This window comes from Pseudoliparis swirei, chromosome 17, assembly GCF_029220125.1.
Source record: "Pseudoliparis swirei isolate HS2019 ecotype Mariana Trench chromosome 17, NWPU_hadal_v1, whole genome shotgun sequence".
Lineage (NCBI taxonomy): Eukaryota > Metazoa > Chordata > Actinopteri > Perciformes > Liparidae > Pseudoliparis > Pseudoliparis swirei.
This window is the reverse complement of record NC_079404.1, coordinates 13,313,977-13,335,501: the sequence shown is the minus strand read 5'-3', so window position 1 is coordinate 13,335,501 and position 21,525 is coordinate 13,313,977. Positions and strand designations below refer to the sequence as shown.

The 21,525-nt window shown below is 42.0% G+C and overlaps 1 protein-coding gene across 1 annotated transcript; it reads right to left on the bottom strand.

Annotated features, from left to right (window-relative positions):
• Positions 1-1,899: 1,899 nt before the first annotated feature.
• On the bottom strand, positions 1,900-14,406 carry sfrp5 (secreted frizzled-related protein 5). Its single transcript, XM_056436174.1, has 3 exons — positions 13,459-14,406; positions 7,013-7,090; positions 1,900-3,860 (listed from the first exon to the last, which is right to left on the bottom strand). Exons 1-3 carry the CDS (start codon positions 14,015-14,017, stop codon positions 3,532-3,534), a joined length of 966 nt encoding a protein of 321 aa, XP_056292149.1. The 5' UTR covers positions 14,018-14,406; the 3' UTR covers positions 1,900-3,531.
• Positions 14,407-21,525: the final 7,119 nt, after the last annotated feature.

The following is a 21,525-nucleotide window of genomic DNA, read 5'->3' as shown; positions in this document are numbered from 1 at the left end:
AGTTTCTTTTTGTCTGTTGCCCAGAATCAAAAGTGAGGGCTTTCTTCCAGGCTGTCTCCACCCATACTGCAAATTAAAGTGAAGTTACGAAATCTAATATTGAATATTGGATAACTGTATAATTCTTCTTCTTTCATTGTTCGTGACTTGAGATCTGAGATCTGATATTACTGGATGAGATCAGTGTTTTACAGCCACTGGTTTCGGTCTTGGAATGTGTAAAAGTATACCATAAATGTGATTTTACAGTACATACATTCAGGCTTCATTAGCTCATTTGCCAAATGAACTTCTTAACAATAGAAAAATATTTTCGAAGGACATTTAAAAAAGTTGTAAGTCGCTGACACACACCCATCTCTCTGAGTTTAAGCAGAACAAGTTATGGAAACATTTTGAAATTCACCGATGCAGTGGGTGGATGCAGGAAATCTAACTAAAAAACATAAACTCCTGGAATGAACAGTATATGATATTATGTTGAGATGATTATTGTGTGTGAGTGTATTTGTGTGCACCTGCACTATTCGACTGTGAAAAGGTGCTGCTTATCAGCGCACTGCAATTAAAATGGACAATGTGGCCATTATTTTACAGTTTGTGTGCGTGCGAGCATCAAAAGGGTATTTATTAATGTGTGTGTGTCGCTGGTCCCTCATCAGGCCCTCATTAACTCCAAGTGACCTTTGAGGAGGTGCTGATGGGTGTCTGTGGTACGCAGCCAAGATTCTCCCTTGTCTCCTTTTTGTTAGTCTTCTACCACCTTCACTTCGTTGATTTACCACGTCTCGTTTTCATGAAATCCGCTCATCCTTTCTCTTTAACTCCATTTAATCTGCTACATGAGAGCTGATTCAACTCTGCTCAACACGTTCCAACAAAGGCATCTTCACCTGTGTGGAATCTGAATTCTAGCTCAGTGCTTATTGTGTTTAATCGCTCACAGACCATTTTTAGTTTTTGTGCTCTCCTTTAAAGGCAGTCGATACCTTCGCCCTCTTGTTTCTGTCATTCCACAGTTTGAAGACAGAGTGTGCACTATCTCCACAATCAGCTGGACATAAATCATCACTCTACTAGCGTTCATGCTTCAAGCACTCTCCAAAAGTCACCACATTTCGGGAAATATGGGAAGAAGACAATAAACATTTTACTGTGTCACAGTTAATCCGTCTTTCATTTAGAAGAACAAACAAGTCAATTGGTTTTATTGCATGGAATTAGTTGTGTGCGTCTGAAGTGATTAAGGGCTGAGTGGTTTTGATAAAGTTGGTCGGTGACACTGCAGCCTGCTGTGTGTCTGTGTCACCCCTTCACTCTCAAACATTAAATACTAGTACTTTTGTAGCCCCGGCTTTGTGTAAAGCTCTGCCCAGTGAAGATCTGGAAGGTGTTGTCATCCCACAGGGCGTAACTGAGGTTTCACCTCTTTTTAAAGGTGCAGGGCAGACCATATATTTCATTGTGTTTTTGAAAGCTCAACGACTTGAAATGAAAAAATGAAATTGTCCAAAGTTGTATTTGTTGTTCTTTATTTAAATCAATATACATTAAAATAGTTTTTTACTGTCTAAATGTTGACTGTTGGATTGATAAAAGGATAACACAAAATGAAAACGAGAAATTGGGAGTGGTTTCCTTTCCATGGGCTTTTCCATGGCTGCATCTGATTGGCTGGTATACATTTGAATTACTTTTATTTATTTGTTATGGAAAATTAGGATAATAAACTTCATACAGACCCAGGAGAGTATGAAGTTACGGAATCATAAGAACACTGAATGAATAATGTAAGTGTGCAGTCTGTTTAACATGTTGTGATGAAAGCAGACAGATCCATGAGTGTGCCCTTCGTGGTTTAATCACAATGATAAAGAAATGACACATTTCAAAGAAAGATTCTTTATACAAATTTCAAATATATTTTATTCATTTTCTTTTTTTGTAAAACAAAGATGTATTTCAGTAACATAACTACAGTACTTACAGGTTAACTGATTAGAAAATATTGTCAAAGTTAAATCTTCATCTTTTACTGCTACGGCAACAGTGAATTTAGGTGCTATGTCTGCATGTATGATTCCTGCGTCCATTAACAAGTTTAACTGAAGCAAAACAAGTACAAAACAAATAAACATTTGAAGAGTGATAGTAAAAAACAGCGAGTACCAGAAACGTATCAACCCAACATTGTTGGTTCTGTCCAGAGTCTCTTTCTCTCTCTTTCTTTCTCCACTTGTTTTCAGGAAGAAGTCTTCTCTGCCTTTCTCTCCTTCGCTCTCAAATCGAAAAAGCAACAAATATTCAAGTTTCCCTCTTTCAGGCCACAAAACGTGTTGCTGTACAAAGTCAGTTGAAGCATCCTCCAGTCTTCCAGTCTGTCTCGTACCATTGTTCTTCTTTAACCAGCAGGGATAAAAGAAAAAAGACCCAATTTACTAATCATCTAGTATTCATCTGAATTACCTACTTTTTACATTATTAAAACATACATTGAAGTGGATCATCTACATATCTTTGCTTTGATGTTTTTCCTGGGTGCTCATTGCACAGCCCACATGTACTGCAGTGTTTCATTTCTCTTTTTCACACTGAATCAAACTCTGCTTTCCCTCTCGGCTCCCTCCTCATTCTGTCTCTCTAGAGTCACTCCATTGTCAAACATGTTTTCCCAACAAAAGTTACCTCAAATCTTTAGATTCACATTCCTCAATGCCACTGTCTTGATAAACCTTCTGTCAGATATTGTATAAGTGATTTATTTTACTGTAGCAGAAGAAGAAAATACAATTATTAAGGAAGATTCCATTGAATTGGAAGAAGGGGGGGGGGGAGATTAAAATGTCTGCATTTCTTGGAAATTGTTGGAAAATCTGTGGTTTCTTCTTCAGGGTTTTTTTATTGTTAGGAGGGAGCTGCGGAGTGTGCAGCTTTTCCGCGCTCCAACATTGACATGTCTGATTCATCTAAGCAGATCAGGACAACCCCCTTGACAACTTGATTCATGTTAACCCTTGTGTTGCCTTCGGGTCATTTTGACCCGATTCAATATTTAACCCTCCTGTCGCCTTCGGGTCAATTTGACCCGATTCAATGTTTAATGTCGGTGTTCTTTCGGGAGTCAACAAACAAACATAAAGTACCTCACACTTAAACTTGGAAAACAATATTAATTCTAATAATTTTCTGGAGATTTTAATAGCTGGGGTCATATTGACCTCAAGGGTAAAATATGTTAGCAAATATAAAGGTAACAGGAGGGTTAAACATTGAATCGGGTCATATTGACCCGAAGGCGACAGGAGGGTGAAACATTGAATCGGGTCAAATTGACCCGAAGGCAACACAAGGGTTAAAGCTGAGAAAATAAACGCTTGGCTGCACTGCTACCCCTTGTAGGACGATGCTGCGGCGCTTGGTAACAGATTGTGCAGGGATCTGGGGTTCAGGGACACACAGTTTGGATCTACGTGGAACCGGGTGGAATGTGGGGAGCTATAGTGGATTGTGCAAACAGTGCAGCGAGGCGCGTCACTGGAAGACCGTGTGGTAGGTGGGACACTGATGAGACTTCATGTACTTGATGGCAAACTTGAGCTCCTTGCTCTTCTTGTCCCACTTGTGAATGGACATGAGCAGCAGTTGCTGGTCCACTTTACGGCCCATGATGAGGAAGTTGGACCCCAGGCTGTCAAGCTGGGCACATGGGCAGTTGGCGCCATTCTTGATGTACAGGGTTAGTTTCTTCAGGTCTTTCTTCCTCAGCACACCCTGCTTCAACACTTTCTTCTTCTTTTGTGCCGCAATCAGCTTCCTGTCACCCTTCTCCTTCTTCACCTCCTTGATTTTCATCTTGAGGGCTGAGGGAGAAGAGATGAAGAGATATGTTTAAGTGTTTATACAGATAATTAGACCCAGAAGCTGTGTATGTGTCATTCTGATTCCCTTGTACTTTGAGCAGCTGTGACATTTATTCTTCCTGAAAACCTGCCAAAGACGCAGCTACAGTATTTTACACCTCTCCTGAGTATCATGATTTAAACTCGCCTGCAGCGTATAAAAACTGGATCCTGTGTCCATGTTTGTGTGTCTGACTTGGGGAAAACCCGAGAAAAGGAGGACAATTTTTTGGAGTTACAACCTTTGTTTCAAGTCAAGTGGTTGAGTCCAAGTCACAAGTCATTATACGCAAATTGCAAGTCTTTTACATGTCTGAATGCTAGTCATTAAATGGCATGGCAGTTATATACTTTCTCTCACAACTGGGTTGAATATGTTTGTTTTATAACTGAGATCAAGTCCTTCCAGAACATAGAGGCCTAATAATTTAAACTTGCAGGGCCTGCTTGGTGCTGTCTTTTTTATTATTATTACAGGATTTTAGACATCAATTCATGGGATTTCATGTCAAATTAAAGCTTTAGGGAGTACTTTAAGATAAGAACTCCAAGTCAAGCCACAAGTAATAAAATAAAAAATGATTATAAGTAACAATAAAAATCCTCAGTGTAAAGCATTGGTTCTAACGTTGCATTGCTTCTATCTGTATGGACTCACTTCCGTACAATCCTTTTTGGTCTCATTCTTCATGAATATCATTTCCTATGTAACAGTTACATGTTTGACATGTCATGCTCCTCTATTGAGATATTGTGCGTCCTCTGTACTTACATTACAACACAAAGTAATACAGAGCAGATACCAATTTGTACACAGTTTTTAGCATACCAGGAGTTTAGTTTCAACAAATTCCGGTTTATCAACTTCACGAAGTACTAACTTGCATCTCCCCCGAGCTTTCTGTTTATTAGTTTAACATATGAGAGATTCAAATTGACCTGCCAAGCATTTGAGAGAAATTCTCTTGGGGGAACGTTTTGACAGGTGATATTAATCATTGGCCGTGCAAAGGCGAGGGGTCGGTATGAAGCATCGCTATGTACCCAAGCCTGTTGGAAGATCGCCATTTCACTTCTAGCCTGTATAAACACCCCATGGTGCACTCTTATACAGTACATGTGAAGCGATAGCATGTTCAAGAAGGAATGTGTGTGTTGAGTTGCCTCTCATCCCCATCCTGATTCACATCCAGCTCATTCACTTTTGCATGCCTGTATGTTTGTGTATGTTTTTTTCCTGAATGAATGCATTCATGTGTATGTATGTGTTTAGTATAGATAGGAAGGATCAAATAATGTCCCTCCCTGCTTCATGTTGAATGCCCACTCATATTCAGTGGGCCCCATTGTGCAGTCTGGCCAGTATCCTTGTAACAAGCTGTGCGTATTTCTTTGTACAAACAAACTGTCTTTAAAACGAGCAGAAGGGGTGTAGCGGGAGAGAAGGAGAGAGAAGTGTGCTGTCATTTTGAGGAGAGACAGGTTTTCTTGAAGCTAAATCAGGCAACCTCCCCTACCAACCAGGTGTAGGCTTCATGTTCATGCCCCGCCCGACTCTTTTCCCTCCCACCCCTTCCTTTTCCACCCTTGTCATTTGTGCTAGGCTGCAGGATGTTACAGCAAGGAATGTGGAGGGATCAGACATCAAAAGTAGACTGTAATAAAACACGAAAAACACAAATTCTCAGAGGGTGAATAGTGTCCGAAGATGAATAGGTAATAAGATTCACGAGGCATGAGATCAAGCCGTAATCGGTTATCGCCCTATAGAATAACATTGAAGAGTAATTTTTCCCTTGATCTCCAGATCCATACATCATGGTTATCTTGACTTCTCTACTCATCCTTATACATAACTAGCCAATAAAATGTCTGTCTGTGGCTATATCTGCTTTCACATTAATAACTATGAGTCCTTCTAATAAAAAGAAAATATCTGATGGCTGAAAAAAATGTAAATAATCTTGGAGGATTGAGATATGTAATCCTGAAATTAATCAGACAAATACATATAGGGAGTCGTGATTAATTATGTGGGATGATTACATTTTGGCTGCAGCTCAGAGTGTGAGTGATGTGCCCAAAGATGTATTTTATTGTTGTTGTTGGATGTGATGTGTGTGCATTTATAATGGATCATGTTTTGTTTATTCAGAGGTGTGGGTGATGGCCAGAAGATAGTTTATTTAACTTGGTCTCTCTCAAACTGCAGACATTTCCTCTGTGGGACCCTTCAGCATAGACATATGTTTTTGCAGCACCAGTCTGCCACATTTAATTTTCAGTTATATGATTCTCACTAATATGTTCAGAAACATAAGCCATGTTCCTCATGCATTTCCCAAGGTTTTGAGTTGGGAGACGAGTAGTTAAATACTCGTATGACCGGAGAAAATAAAGAGAAGTATATCATTAACTCTAAAGAATGGGCCAGTAGTCCATGAAAGCAGAAATTCAGCTGCTGTAGAGCACAATGGGCCAAAAGCCTCGATGAGCAGAAGTAATAGAATAAATATGCTCTGGCTTCACGTTCAGGTCGTTTCTGTGGTGAAACTGGAATGCTGAAAAGTAGGAAGTTTAAAAAATGGGACTTGAAGCTGTTATATTAATGTATCAATTTATGAGATGAAAAGGTTCATGCTAGCGGAGGGAACAGTGCACATTAATCTATTTTCTTATTCATGTCTGTGCTCATTTTAAATATGTTCTACAAATACCTGCAAGCAAATGGTATATTGGAACATGTGAGTTACCGGAAGAGACTGACTTAAAATTTAAATATCTAATAAATAAAAATATATATATTATTTGTATGTGCACCAACAAAATAACCTTAAGTGATTAACCTTTAACTGGTGTAAGTATAATTTTTATCTTTTAAAACTGAAGTGGAAATCCAAAGGTTTTCACGGTCGCTAACAAAGCACTGTGAGCATTATTTGTTATTGTTGATGTTTTTATTGACAACTTTTATTGATAACTTGTGTGCCACCTGCAGGCAATACATGTTAGAGTTGTGGTTTCTTCTGGGCTCCAAAGAAGACCAAACTGGCCCTGCTGCATTACACTGACCCTGCTCCTGTGTATCTGTCACACTTCATGATGTTACTTACCAAAGTCACTGGCGCAGTAATGCTCCATTATGTTATCTGCTTTCAGCTCATTGTCACACGGAGGGCACACCTTCGACACTGAGGGGACAGAAAATAATTCATCATTAGCAACTGAATTTAATCACATGCCAGATTAGCTCATATCTTACAGCTGCTGACTGTCAGCAAAACCAAAGCCGCGTTGGTATGAAATCGTTAAGTCCAGAGTACTTTTGAGGCACTTATTTGTAGCCCCCCTCCTCTTGTCAGAGGCTATTTGCTGTTGAGCGAATACACAGTCCAGCACGCTGACTGATGTTTGCCCTGAAATTATACTGGACGAAATGTTTTTATTCTGGCCCTTGTATATTTTAGTGGTGCAGGCGTGGTCTTGGCTGCTCAGGAAGGTAAACGCTGCAGCAGGAGCAGCTGAACTTGGTGCAAAGTGATTCAGTACACAGACACAGCCAGCACTTAGGCCACACAGCAACCACACATTGTGAAACAGCGAGGGGAAACCGAAGCAACAAGTCCAGTTTATTTTTAACTCAAAATATATGGTCATGCCTCCTTTGCTCAAAAGCATGTTTAGCCTCACTAACTTTGATTTGAAACTTGATTGTTGTTATTGTGCACCGGTTCAGTCTTTTTTGGTTGTTTACTGCAGACTGGCTTATTTATACGACAGAAAAGCATGGCAATTTTGACTTAATCAAACATTTTTCCGAACTTGAATCTGCCACTTAAAAAAGCCCTCCATCTCTTCTTTCTCAGAAACACAAACACACTCAGACATGCTTCATGCTGCCTTTCAATTTTCTCCAAACGCTCTTCAATATAAAACTTTATTCTGACAATTACTACATAAACTCCATGTAATCCCTGAAGGGCTGTTGTAGTAGCAATACACATCTAGCATGAGTACACTTATCCACAAAACATAGCCATGGGCCAATCGGTGGAACAAGGTATAATATTAGAAATGGTCAGGGAGTGAAGGATGTGGCATACGAATATAGTCCACACCACATATATACACCTACAGCGCAGTTAAATATCAGAAGCAGTCTTTTTTTGTCATTCACTAACTACAATCCAAAATATGTCCAGATCTTTCCCACTTCTCTTTTTTTCTCCTGCATGTCTCACACTTACAACAGACACATATGATACTTCTAGCACAGTCCAGCCCAGGCCTCTGGGTTAAAAGTCAAGGTTCAAAGGTTATCACCCCATTCCAAACCTCAGCGTCTGGACAGATAATGAGAAGGGGTCAAAGTTTAGCATGCTTCGCCGCTCGGGTCGTGGGGAGGTGAACCCCCTTACCACCACTGAGTGTATGTATGTGTGTATGTGCTCGTATGTGTGTCAGAGGGAGTTGAACCATGTTCTTGAAGAGTAACTGCCAGCTTTTCTCCTCTGAGGGTTCACAGGCAGGAGACCTGCGAGGCCTTCAGGGTCAGGCCTCTTAATTGTCTGGTGCTGACATGAAGACTGGGACAAGAACTCGGAAACACACAATCACAAACACACACACACACACACACACATACACATACACACACATACATACACGGTGCAGGGCAAGAGATGCCAAAACTCTGGATTTGTCTGTTTTGAATGATTCCCTTGAAGCTGTTACGTCTTATTCAGACTCCATGGTAATTCATTCTGGTTTCACAGGGGTGGTATGCTGGCAGGAGGCCCAGTTACAGTGATGCCAGAGCATGTGTCAAGAGAAAGCAGCCCCTCCATGAAAAACCTAGTTGAGATTGGAACGAAAACCCCTATTTGGATTTCGCTGAGAAATCAATTAGGCGGCGGCTGCCCACATCACGGTGCGCTCTCCGTCGGGGGAGTCAACGTCATGTTCTGATGGGATTCACTGCTGTGAGCCTTGGTGTGTTTTCGTTCCTTGACATATTTCTACGCAGCAAATATTTTGACATGAGATCACATATGTAATTTGTCATCATCTCAAGCAGTTTCGAATTCGTTGACTTGTGAAAACAATGTTCTTGCTTCCCGGGATTTTGGATTTGACTGCTTTTTGTGCGCTGCTTTTCGTCATCTGCGCGCTGGGATTTAATAACAGAAACGTAAATGTTTACATTCATCGGGACACATGTTATGGTGTTGTATTTTAGAGCTGTTGTTCTGGAGGATGAAGAGGTTGGGATTTGATGATTGAGGGTAAGAGGAAAAGGATGATGGGAGTAGTTTGAGTAGGAGGGTGGTCTGCTGGAAAGCCTTGCTGTTAATCTTCAAACAGCAAGCCAGAGTAGAACTGACATACGGCAAGGGTCCAGTAATGTAACGCCACAACTTAGTCATAGCTCCGAGGTTAATATCATTTTCTTCATTTCAGTCTCCCTCCTCTGCTGTATTTCTGTTCTCTTGTCCACGCTCTCACTTGCTTTTTCTCCTTTCTTTCACTGGTTTCCATTGTATTTTAATGATCTTGAAAGGCTAATTGAACACAACAAAATGCAACAAACAAATGTTGATGTTAATGATAAAGATGTGAAAAGTAACTTATCAAATAACAACATACCTTTGGACAAGAAATCCCAATAAAGAATTGCCATTGTGCATCTATGTGAATTTATTTCTTTAAAATATGTGTCCACTGTCATCTCCAATGTTCAAAGTCGATAAAATTAGTTGGTGCAGCCAAAAATTATTTTGCATTAATGCAAGTTTCAACAACATAATTTCCGTCAACCATAAGTGACGAAATGTGCGGAAACACCTTGTCCTTTGTCAATAAACGACTTTCCAAGATTCTTCTCGTTTGCCTCAAACATTCTGTAATGCTGTAAATCACATTTTATGTTTTTGTAAGAACGTTCCATTTAAAGTATGCGCGGGTCACTCACTCATGCCTCATTTGGGCCCTCTTACTTACAAGCAGCAACACTTATGACATAAAACGGTACTGTGCCGGAGATGAACTGCAGTGTGTGATTTATGTCGGACGGCCTAACATCTGTTTAAATGCGACATGCAGACTGACAGAGGAGGTCTTAAACACGGCCCACAGGCGGCCCCCGGGGCCCCGAAAACACAGCACGCTCCTTCTATCTGTAGGAATCCCATACAGAGGAGAAAATACACTCTCAAAAGGCCGAAGCGGTCTTCCAAGCACAGAGCATTGGATCACATTTTCCCTTTCATATATCAGCCAGGGCCACATGAGTAGCCCCCATTGTGCTGCTGGGGACCTGACAGTGCTGCCTGTCACCTTTAGCACGGTTGTAACTTACACTAGCCGCATCGTGGAGTACGGCGAGGACAGACAATATCTTTCACACCATGCAATTTCAACAACTTTCACTGGACAACGCACAACTTGTCTGGAAGAGTATTTACTGCAAAAAACATGCAATGTGAGTTATGGAGTTTATGCTCTTAAACAGACTACCTACGTCTGTCATAAGTGTTGGTTTACTGATGATGGCAGCAGCTAAAGGTCGCATCATCGAATAAGGCGGAGTTGATCGGCAGCGCTGAGCTCAGCTGGCCTTTTTGGCTCCCTGGATGCCTGGGCCTCTTTTGTCTGCTTGTCTTGCCTGGTATTATATCTACAGACTTGTGTTTCACATACTCACACCATGGGCCCCTGGTACACACACAGACATACACACACACACACACACACACACACAGGCCAAACATTATCCATAAACACAACCTAAGTTAGGTGGCAGAGGTGTTTCTCTCAGTTTTGGCCATGACAGAGTATAGTGGAAAGTGAATCTGACTCTGTACTGTTAGTTTCCACAGGAGCTCTCGAACCGTGCTATATCATGTAATTGCAGAATAGCTCAGATAGCAACAGGGCCTCCCGGACAGAGATAGCAGAGTGCTTAATACCGGTGATTGATCTAAGTCCCCAAGATTCACCTGCATTACCACTAGAGAACTCATGTGATCCGTGTGAGGAGAATCTTCCATGTTCTTCGACACAGAGGGTTCCCAGGAAACTCTTCTTCAAAGCTGAATTTCCTTTGTATTATTGCTGGCTTTGTGTGTGTGTGTGTGTGTGTGTGTGTGTTTTAGAGCCAAAAGTTTGTCCTCAGGATGGCCTCATCGGCACATCTGAGAATCTCTGGTTCTTAACCAAATGTCAGTGACTGAGCCTTGAGGCAAGAAGTGATAATGGTTCACTCTCAGTTTCAAACACACTCTGAGACACCACCCCCCCCCCCAACACACACATACAAACACACACACAAACACAAGCATAGAGCTTTCAAATTGAATTGTTAAACTTCACCAATATTTTCCTTTTGAACTTTACAAGTTTGAGTCAACATATTTTGTCTTTACTGCATAAAATTGCTTAACAGCAAAGACCCACTCCGATCATTATTGGATTAGATAGGTTCAACAAACAGTTCCCTGTTAGAGGTGACAGATGAAGTTTAAGCCGCCTCCTTCTCGGAGAGCATTTAGGAGTATGAGTTATGGCTTTGCAAAGCCACAGTGTCACATAGTTGATTCTCGTCCTGCAAAAACACAACAGCCATTTTCCCTAATGGAATAAGTCAGCACTGCATGAATTCCCCAGATAGTCCTGAAATAATCTAAATAACTAGATATCAGTATTATTGCTAAAAATAACAATTTATGATTAAAGGAATTATGTGTTGGCATTTTTTGGAGCTTTCATTTTGAGTGTATTGGTAAATGTGTGTAATACATCAAGTTAAGAAAAACACATTTACTATGTATATCAAGAGAAATACAAACAACGAACATTTTTAACCAAAGTAGGTATCGGTGAGAAATTGTGATAAGGGCATGAAGTGGAATAATGAGAACAATAAACCGTTTTCCTCGAGTCCATATTGAAAGCGGGGAGGCAAACACTTTTTGTCCAGCAGGAAGCAGCTTTTCTCCTATTCTACACTCTGCCTGCCTCTCTCTACTCTCCTGCTTCCCTCACCTTTCACTCCTCACCATTCGGCTCTCTCAAGGACAATCAGACTTCAGCCATGCCCATTCTCTGCCTGCCTCTCTTGTCCTGTCATGTCGACTAATTAGTGGGAGCTCAGTAATTGGCCTTCTAGCTAATTGGCCTGCTGGCTGCCAGACCCAACAAAGGCCTCTCGGGCTGGGACACAGTGGGGACTGTCCCCGTCCACTGTCTCAAGACTCTCATCAACTCCCTCTCTCCCCCTCTCAGCGCTGACTGCCTTTGTGAAGAGCCTGCTTAAGTAGTCGCGGTGCACACACGCGCGCACATACACGCAGCACGCATGCACGCACACCTTTTCCCTCTCTATGTCGTTCCCTCTCATCCTCTCACAGCTCATTATTTCGCCCATTTGTCTGTTCTCTTACTCGCAGCCTGTGAAACATTATATACAAATGTTGACAAAAACCACAGAGCAATTTCCCCTTCTTAATTTATCCATCTCAGATCTATTTGTACATTTAATGACACTTTGCAGACTATAGCTTGTGATTTGCATGCATGACAGCATTGAAATAATACATTCTCCATTCACTTTTGATTGATTAGCTGTTGCTGGATGTCTGCTGATAAAGGTGTGTATGTGTGTACGCGCGTGAGTGTGTGTCACCTTTTCAGTTAAGATTAGTTTAACATCACAGTCCATTAATCTCAACTAGGTGAACAATCTGGCTGTCGGAGACTCTCCGTCTCCGTCTCTCTCCCTCCCTGAGGCGTGTGCAGTTGGCAGGGTCCCGTCCTGAACTGTCCACTTACTCAAGAACTTTCCCCGAAGTCTTTTCCTTCTCTTGTCTCTCACACCGACTCTGGTTATTCTCTCACTTCAACTTTCATCTGTCATCATTTGCTGTGACTATATGGGCCTCAGAGCCGTCTCTGGGCTCTAAGTGTTTCTGACTCTGCGGGCTCTTAAACACTCATCTGTCTTAGTAAAGTTGATAGCGGGAGTCCCGGTATTTACAATGCAAATGACAAACTAGTTTTTTCCGAGGGTGGATTTGTGTCTGCACAGGACATAGCATAACAGTAATTTCATTTGTTTTTATGAGAATAATATATATTTGTAACGTATTTTTGTGTGTGTATTAATATTGCTTACACAAATGCACATTTCGCACATGATTAGAAACTGATTTGTACAATTAAACTGATTAGAAACCCTTTTTGGGCCGAATTCAAACAAACTACAACCTGCTTTTTTATGCTGTAAGGGGGGGGGGGAGAGTTTTATTGGATCTGAATTGATTTTAATTTGGTTAATGAGATTTGACTTGTAATATTTAGAAAAATTATAGGTGGTGCAAAATCTCAAACCAACTCAAGCTAAGTTAATTCAATTTCTTTCAGGTCCATTCTAAAATGAAAATAATTTACTTTTATGAGTTCGTAGATCATTTTGTGTGTGAGTGTACTTGAATTAGGTTGTGTTGGAGTGTGTGTGTGTGTGTGTGTGAGTGTGTATGTGTGTATACATAGCTGCCCCTACCTGGAGGCTGGGTCGCATGGTTCCCAGTGAACTGCATGGGGATGCAGAGGTCATTATCAATGGGAAATTTATCACAGGTCAGCATCTCTGGCCAGGGGAAGCCATAGGTCTCCATCACCGGAGCACAGCTGTCCCTCACAGCCTCACACAGCGAGCGGCAGGGATAGATGGGCCTGTCCAGGCACACCGGTGCAAACAGAGAGCACAGGAAGACCTGGGTATCAGCATGGCAGCGTTTGGCCAGGAGGGGCACCCAGCTACCCGCCTGCTGCTTGACCTCTGGCATGGTTTCGTGATCCAGGAGGTTGGGCAGCCTCATCTTTTTGTAGCCCACATTGTGGCACAGGCGCAGGTCAGCTGGTATGTCCACACACTGGGGCTGCTTGGTGTAAAAGCGGCCATTGTGGAAATTGTCCGACTGCCAGCTGTAGTAGTCGTACTCATCTGCGGCTGAGGCGGTGAGGAAGAGGAGAAGGAGTGAGAAGAGTGACAAGCCCAGTGCCAAGCTGAAGGAGCCTTGGGTTAATGCCCACCTGGGGCTCTTTTGTCCGTGTGCCATTCCTTTCTGAGCCCGAAACCAACAATTCAGGAAGATTGTATCCAAAGTCTCCAAAGTGACTCAGTGTAGACAAAATGCAGAATGAAGAGAGGAACAAGTGGGGCAGGCGTACAAGCTCTAATTCCTTTTTTTTGTCCAGAGTATGGACGCTGTGGATTGAAAACAAAGTGTTTAATTCCCTTCTTTCCTGCAGTCAGCCCTCTAAGCCTCCCTGAAACACCTCCTTGTGTGTGTGTGCATGTGTGCCTCAGGTAGTGGAGTAGGGAGGAAGCAGCCAAGGAAAGATGAGCACAGGACTGCTTATTTTCTAACTTTCCCTGGTCACAATGTCTCACTCTCCTTCCCTCTCCCTCTCTTAGACCGGTCTCCAGCCCTCCCCTGCTCGCTGTCTATCAGTCTGCAGCCGTAATGAGGAGTACCTTAGGTTTTAAGGCATTGGTAGCTGCTCTCTGCGGTTGCCTGCCCCCTAGCAGGCTCCCAGACCACTCACCTCTCTACTGGCCTCCCCTGCACTCACTCACAACAGCTTCAGCCAATCACAACCCTGGGGGAGGATCCTAGTGGGCCTCAGGACACTCCTCTTGTCCGCAACAAAACCCCTCCTCTCCAAAAATGAGAGAGAAAGAGAAAAATAAACTTTGGTAAGTAAAAAAATATATAAATCTCCCTAATATGAACAAGATTCTTTGGTCAGAAACACACCCACACACATGCATAGCAGACGTTGTCACCCTCTTAGTCATGTTGTTTTTCTCTTCACTCTTCTACTTTTATACACTTTTTACCCCTCTTAAATGTACTCATGAGAGGCTCAACAAGCTTCCTGTACATTTCTCCACACATAGAACAAATATTTCTGCTTGCCATGCAAGCCTACTCACTTCATTAACTCAAAACAGGCTGGTGTAACAGGCTTTTTTACTGGCATTAAAAGTGAGAACATATAATCTCTCACACACACTCATACACACACACACACACAGACACACACGCTCAAGCACAATTGCAAGAAAGTGAATGAAGTGGGTGTGAAAGAGCTGCACTAAGGTTCCTGAGTGTGTGCTGTGCAGCTACAGGTGGCTAGGTGGTTTACCCGCGCTATGGGAGTTATGCTAATGAAAATGTTGCCTGTGAATAGAGGCACGCTGCCCCTCTGTCTCTTTCTATCAGTGCCACTGACACAGTGAGGGCCTTCGCCTTGACCCTAAAAGGGTCACGTTCAGATTCAAAGGGCAGTAGCTGTGTGAGCAGGATGTGGGATCGGTGGCTCACATGGAGGGTGTTCTTGCATCTGGCATTTTATCTATGTCATGCCTTCTTTCCTCATGTGAATGGGCTGTAAAAGCAGGTTCATACCAATGGTAGGGAAGAGTGTGTTTGCTGGTGCAAACTGACATTGTTTCATGATAGAGAAGGATTGCCAGGACACAATCTGGATACTGCTGACACGGAGATGACATGAAAGACATGACATGTGGGAGTGTTATTATTATTATGCGGCAGCACAAACAAGGAGAATAAGAAAGTGTGTGAGTGTGTGTGTGTTGCAAACAGTCGGAGGTGCACTTGGATGAGAATCAGGGATATTATTGTTCTTCGCCTGTAGCAGGGGAAAGATTCCAGAAACGGCAGTGAGTCCATAGCATCTAATTCAATAAGTTGAAATCAAATAGATACAAATGTGGATCAGTATCAGGCCACCGGGCACAGTAATAAAACCCTGGACATTATCCAAGCACACATATAGTTTTATAGTATCTTAACCATACTTATTTCCCAAGCCAGGGGATCATGAATACAATTACTAATTCATTTAAAACATTTTTACTTGAGAATGGAGTGGAACATGTTTCATTCTTATCTTCCCGAGCTACAGTTCGAATCCCTGTTGACTTATTGGTGCGCTGCAGACACTGCAGAGTGATTTTCCTGGGAATTCAAAAGCTGCCAGCAGAAAAAAACAAGCTAAATTCTTTCCTGGAGTTGTTCTCATAACTTGCGATGTCGAAAGATGAGATGGTGGTGAGCTGAAGTCACCCCTAAGATGTCATCATCTTTACTAAAAGCAGCAATGAATTGATGTGAGAGCTGTTTTGGTTTGATACGTTTTTTAGCCAAAGCTAATTGACTACATTTCCGCACCTCTTCTTTCCCATAACGCTGCTCCTGCTCACATTGTGTTCTGTTATTCATGGTTGTAACTTCTCTCCTAACCTTTGCACCACAGCTAATCAATATTACTCACAGCTAATAATCTATGGACCTTACTCTTTCATAAAGGGCTTGTGAGATTGTCTTGTGCACACCTCGCTATCTCTGTGACATCTTGTGTATTCACATTAGTTCAGTGGTGACCTATTTTGAGACCGCGAGCGTTTCCTCTGAATACAGGCACAGTGTACTGCCTTCAAGTCGGTAACAAAAGTGTCTTTCATGGTAATCAATCAACAATGGTTGTCTCCTCTTGTTCTCCTTCCCCTAACTGGCCCCTGTGGCCAACAGCCAATCAATTGCACTCTTCAGTTTCCAGCCTTCTGATTGGACAAGGGCTATAAGATTAGAGCCAGCCTGTATTGTTGGGCCTAAAGGTTTAGCATGGTTTGAAAAGAGTGTCTCAGCAATTGTATGAGTGAGTGTGTATGTGTTTGAAGATGGTGATGGTGGGTATGGGTAGTGTCTGTGTGTGTGTGTGTCAGAGTGATTGTAAAGAGGAAAGGCTGGATGGTGTGGGTGAGGTGACAGACCCCCAGATATGCCCTCCAAGCAGAGTTTGAATTCCAAACCACACAAGATGATGGAGGAGATGAAGTAAACGACAACGGAAACATCCACATGATGCATGTTTTTTTCCGGCGGGAAAAACTGCAGCAAGCACAGATTGCACTATTATATGTATGGCATACTGTGTATTCTCATCAAACAAGTAATCTCAGTAAACTCTGTAATCCGTGACTTATTTTACTCGAATTAGAATGAATGAAAACTTACTGAAATGTGTATTAAATGCAGTATAAGAAAGGTGCTTTTATCTCTTGCAATGAAAATAATGTCGACTGATTTAGAACTCAACGTAGACGTATCTAAGTTATACAACTACACTGTATGGTAAGAACATGTTGTGGACGAGGCTTTCTCCAAGAGCAAACCTCCACCTCCTCACGACACACACACACACACACACTGAGAGTGTTACTGTAATCTGTGGTAGAGGCAGAACCACTGAAGGAGACACCGCAGTCATGCTACAAGAGGAATTATGTGGACATTTAAATATAGCTGATCATTTTTACAAAAATAGCCAATTCATAATCTGTAAAGAGCAGTGATTTTATCTCTGCCTTCTCAGTTCCCTGTAAAGGTTTGACTTGTCATGCGTGGTGCTCTATTAGATAATCAATCAATAATAATATCAATAATTCAGGATGAATACAAGGTGAGAAAACACCTGAAGTAGTTTCCACTTCAACTTCCACTGGTTCCAATCTTTTTATTAAAACTTGGACCCCTCAAACGCCATAACCTGCTTGTTTGCAATGTAAGGAGGGTCAGTCAGTCCACAGACCGCAGTAGATGGAATCAAATAAATCAGCAGAGAGTTTTACTTCTCCAAGAATGTATTTGGCAGCTCAGGGTGCCACCAGGAAATATCAGGTTTATACAGTATGACCGATTTCTGCCTGAGCTCAGCTTGAGGCCAGGAACGACTTTATCAGTTGGGACTATTGCACGTATAGTTGCTGAAATGTGATGACATTTTGTTGGAAGACTTTAGCACCAAACAGTCACATCATCTTAAACCTATATGCTTGTCCCCGCTTAGTGGTTAAGAGATATGATGACAAGTATTTAATCGCTCCTTTCTTTGACCTTCTTGTCTTCACTATCACCTCAAGTATTTTTTCGTGTGATGCTTTGCTTCACTCCTGTTTCTGTTGTTCTTGTTCCAGCACTGGATGCTTCTCATTTGGACATCGGGGTGAACACAAGGGCTCGGAAAGTACAATGTGACAATCTCTACTGCCTCTGCCTGACCGCCACACACACTCAGGCACACACACACAAACACACACACACACACACACACACATGAACACACCTCCCTGCGCTGTCAACTTAAACCCTTACCACTGGCTTTAGCTTCCCCCAATCGAAGTCTTTGTAAAGGCGCTTTGACCAGATCATCGTCATGGAGCCCAATGTAAAGAGACAGAGAGGAGAAAGGGATACGCACACTGGGGCGGAGGGCTTTTTTGTCAGTGTGTATGTGTGTGTGGCCAGCATGCAGTCAGCTTCCAGTAAAAACCCTTTGAGTGATGGGAAACTCTCTCTGAATCTTGCGACACAGATGCGCTCGTAGCAGCATACAGACTGTTATTGTAACAGGGCCAGAGACGATGGCTCTCGTCAGCATTTTGGGTCAAACTTGCTACCATGGTGCTAGAATTCACACAATCGGTACATGTGTGTAAGCGTGAGCACGCTTGCATATGCAGTTCAATATATCTACATGGTAAAAATGTGTCTCCTCAAACTGGGGTCTGTGAGTGTCAGCTTCAGTCTCTCATCCTGCAGTTTCTTTCAAGCTGCACATGTTGGATGTGTTATACTTGGATCTTGATTTAGTGCACTGAGAACAGAGAACAGAGATCTCTTGACAACAAAGGATATTCATGACACATTTAGTCCACTTAAAATGTCAAAAATAAGAAACAGTTATTGACTTATTTCACCAACTGCTGAAATACTGCAAAAAAGATGCACAAAGTTGCTCGTAACTTGTGACATTTTTACATTTTGATCTGTGTATTTTTCAAAAAGGGAGAAAAGAATGGGAAGGGATTAGCTTAATGTAGAGATTTTATTTAGTTTTGAAGAATCAACCCAAGCTCAGTGACTGCCAGGCAGTGAAACCCCACTACTGTAATACTTTTGACTGTTTACCTAAAGTTAACTGCTCAAAGCAACCACAGGTCAGGCTGAGCCCCGCAGCTATTCCAGCTACATTCACACAATTGGATATGTAGAATAAATAAATGTGGTGCTTTTTGAAACGCTGATTTATTTTAAATAAAGGATTTTGACTGAGTTGATGCTCTCCAGGTTCCTCTTTGACCACATCCACTTGACTCGCAACCTGTATGCAAGCGACTGAGTATTTTAACTCGGCGCTTAGTCTTCGGTGTTGTTCCAAGTGTTACTGTTCGTAATCTGAACCCAACTGTGAGTGAGTTGTGTGTTTAGGCCGTAACTGCAAGGTTCGCTATAATTTACGAGTGAACCTCATTGTTAAACACTTGATCTGTTTGCGTGTATGGGTGTGTTTATCGATCCATTTGCTTGTCTTTCAACATATAATCCAGAATATGTCAGCGAGGACAGTGAGAACCCATCTTTCCTCTCCACACTATCTCTTCATCTTTTTGTGTGTGTGTGTGTGTGTGTCCACATGCCCGATGTGCTCCTCTCCGTAATGGCCGGGGTCATCAGTTAAGGATCAGACCTCACCTCTGTTGAGAAATAGAGAGATAGGAGTTTCAACAAACAGGGATGGCTTTTCCCATATCTCTGTGAAAGATTGCATGATAACATTTTTGGTTGATGGGAGGAAAGGTCTCGGCATTTATGTCAGCCTTTAGCAGCCCTTGTTAAAAAAAAAAAATTAGAAAGGTCTCGCACTCACTGGCCTATACGGAAAGCCAAACACACATCACAGTTTAAAAGCTAATTCTTCGGTAGACTTATCGTCTCGTCTGCACCAATAGAGCCTGTTTTTCCACAGAGAAAAAGCTCATAATGGTCGCTTTCTTAAATGATTTAGGCCAGTTGAGAGGGACCATCGAAATGCCTCTGATGTAACAAAGGGTTGGAATGAGTTTCATGTGGTTTAGTAATCTTGGCTCAAAATTTAGCATCACTTAACCAACGTCATCTTGTCCAGGCCAGTGACATTGTGTAACTGCATATTTCTACTTTCCTCCAGCCATGTTTTATGAGTCCTTTCTCATTTGAATTGTCATCTGCAGAGCAGCAGCCCTCACAAGGTTATTTTCACATACATTCCACATTTATCAATGTGAACATTTCTGACACAAAATTAAAAACAAGAACGTAAGGGCTCTTTGTATGCCATCGCAATACATATCCAGAATGTTCTCCAGTGAACCATTGAACTACATTGCATTACATTCATCTGGCAGACGCTTGTACAGGGCACCTTACAATAATAAGTGCATTGAAACTCAAAAGAGCAAGAGCTGGATGTCATCATAAGCTGGAAATGCTCTGTTCATTGATTTTGTTAACAACTACTTCACCTATGAAGCGTGATTTAGTGCTGTGTAAACTGTTGAGGAAAGTTTCATAAAACACATAGTTGTAGTTATAAAGGCATACTGTATGTTTTCAGTATTTTTAAATAGATTAATACTTGTTTTGATTTAAGCTGTGCATAATTTGTAGACGTATATAATGTGAATATGTGTGAATATTAGAAATAACATGCTCATTCTTTAGACAGTGGGCGAATTTGACTGGGATTAATCCATTACTAATGTTCTTCTGAAGCAACTGCTGTATATTTTAGCGGCCCTTGAGGAAAGCACTTGGAGCTGTGCGAGGCCGGCGGCAGTAGACGACTGAAGCACGAGTCAACTTGGCATGACTAAAAGAATGTGACATATTGCGTAAGACTGTGTGTCCTGAACCAACTCTGCCCAGATAAATGAAAGTAAGAACAAACCAGTTAATTGTTAAATACAATGGTGCTTTTCACTAATGCAGTGGGCAGACATGCCACTGTTCTGTGTTGATGGAAGAACAGCAGTCTCACATTGGCAGCCAGGCCACTGTTCCAAACCACTGCGTATGTCCTCTTCCAGTGTGGTTACCATACACCAATGCTAGTTTTGGACAACACAAACTTTGGAATAGGAAAAGCATAATTCTCTCCCCTCTTTCTCTCACTTACTCACTCTGTCGCTCTCTTTCTCATGCACATTCACCCCACACATACCAATTTGCCCAGACGAAAAATGTCAAGGGTGGACCACCTTGCTCTTCCATGCATGGTCAGAGGAAAATCTTCCCGTCTTCATCAATGAGGCGCAGTGTGCAGCGTGCTCTGTCCCGCTCACATATCTCAGCCATTAGACAGGCATGTGTTGGGCCGGCTCCAGGGCTGTGCCTGCTGCTCTGCTCACTGAAGTCCCATTCAGGGTAATCTACACCAAACCAACCAATTTCACAGGTGCAAAAATGTGTAACAAGTAGAACTTGAAACATTATTGTGGCGTATAGACGATCTTTCGGTGACTTAAGCAGCGTGAAAATGTCTTTTTTACAAGCCCAAAGGCTGTGTCGAGTATAAAAAAGCAATAAAGTACATCGGGGGTTGTTAAACTTTTCCACTTAATGACCTGACACCAATATACATCCGTCATATAGATGCCTACAGGAACCAGTGTTTTATCAAAGAAGCCAAATAGAAACAGAAAAATAGTGTTCATGAA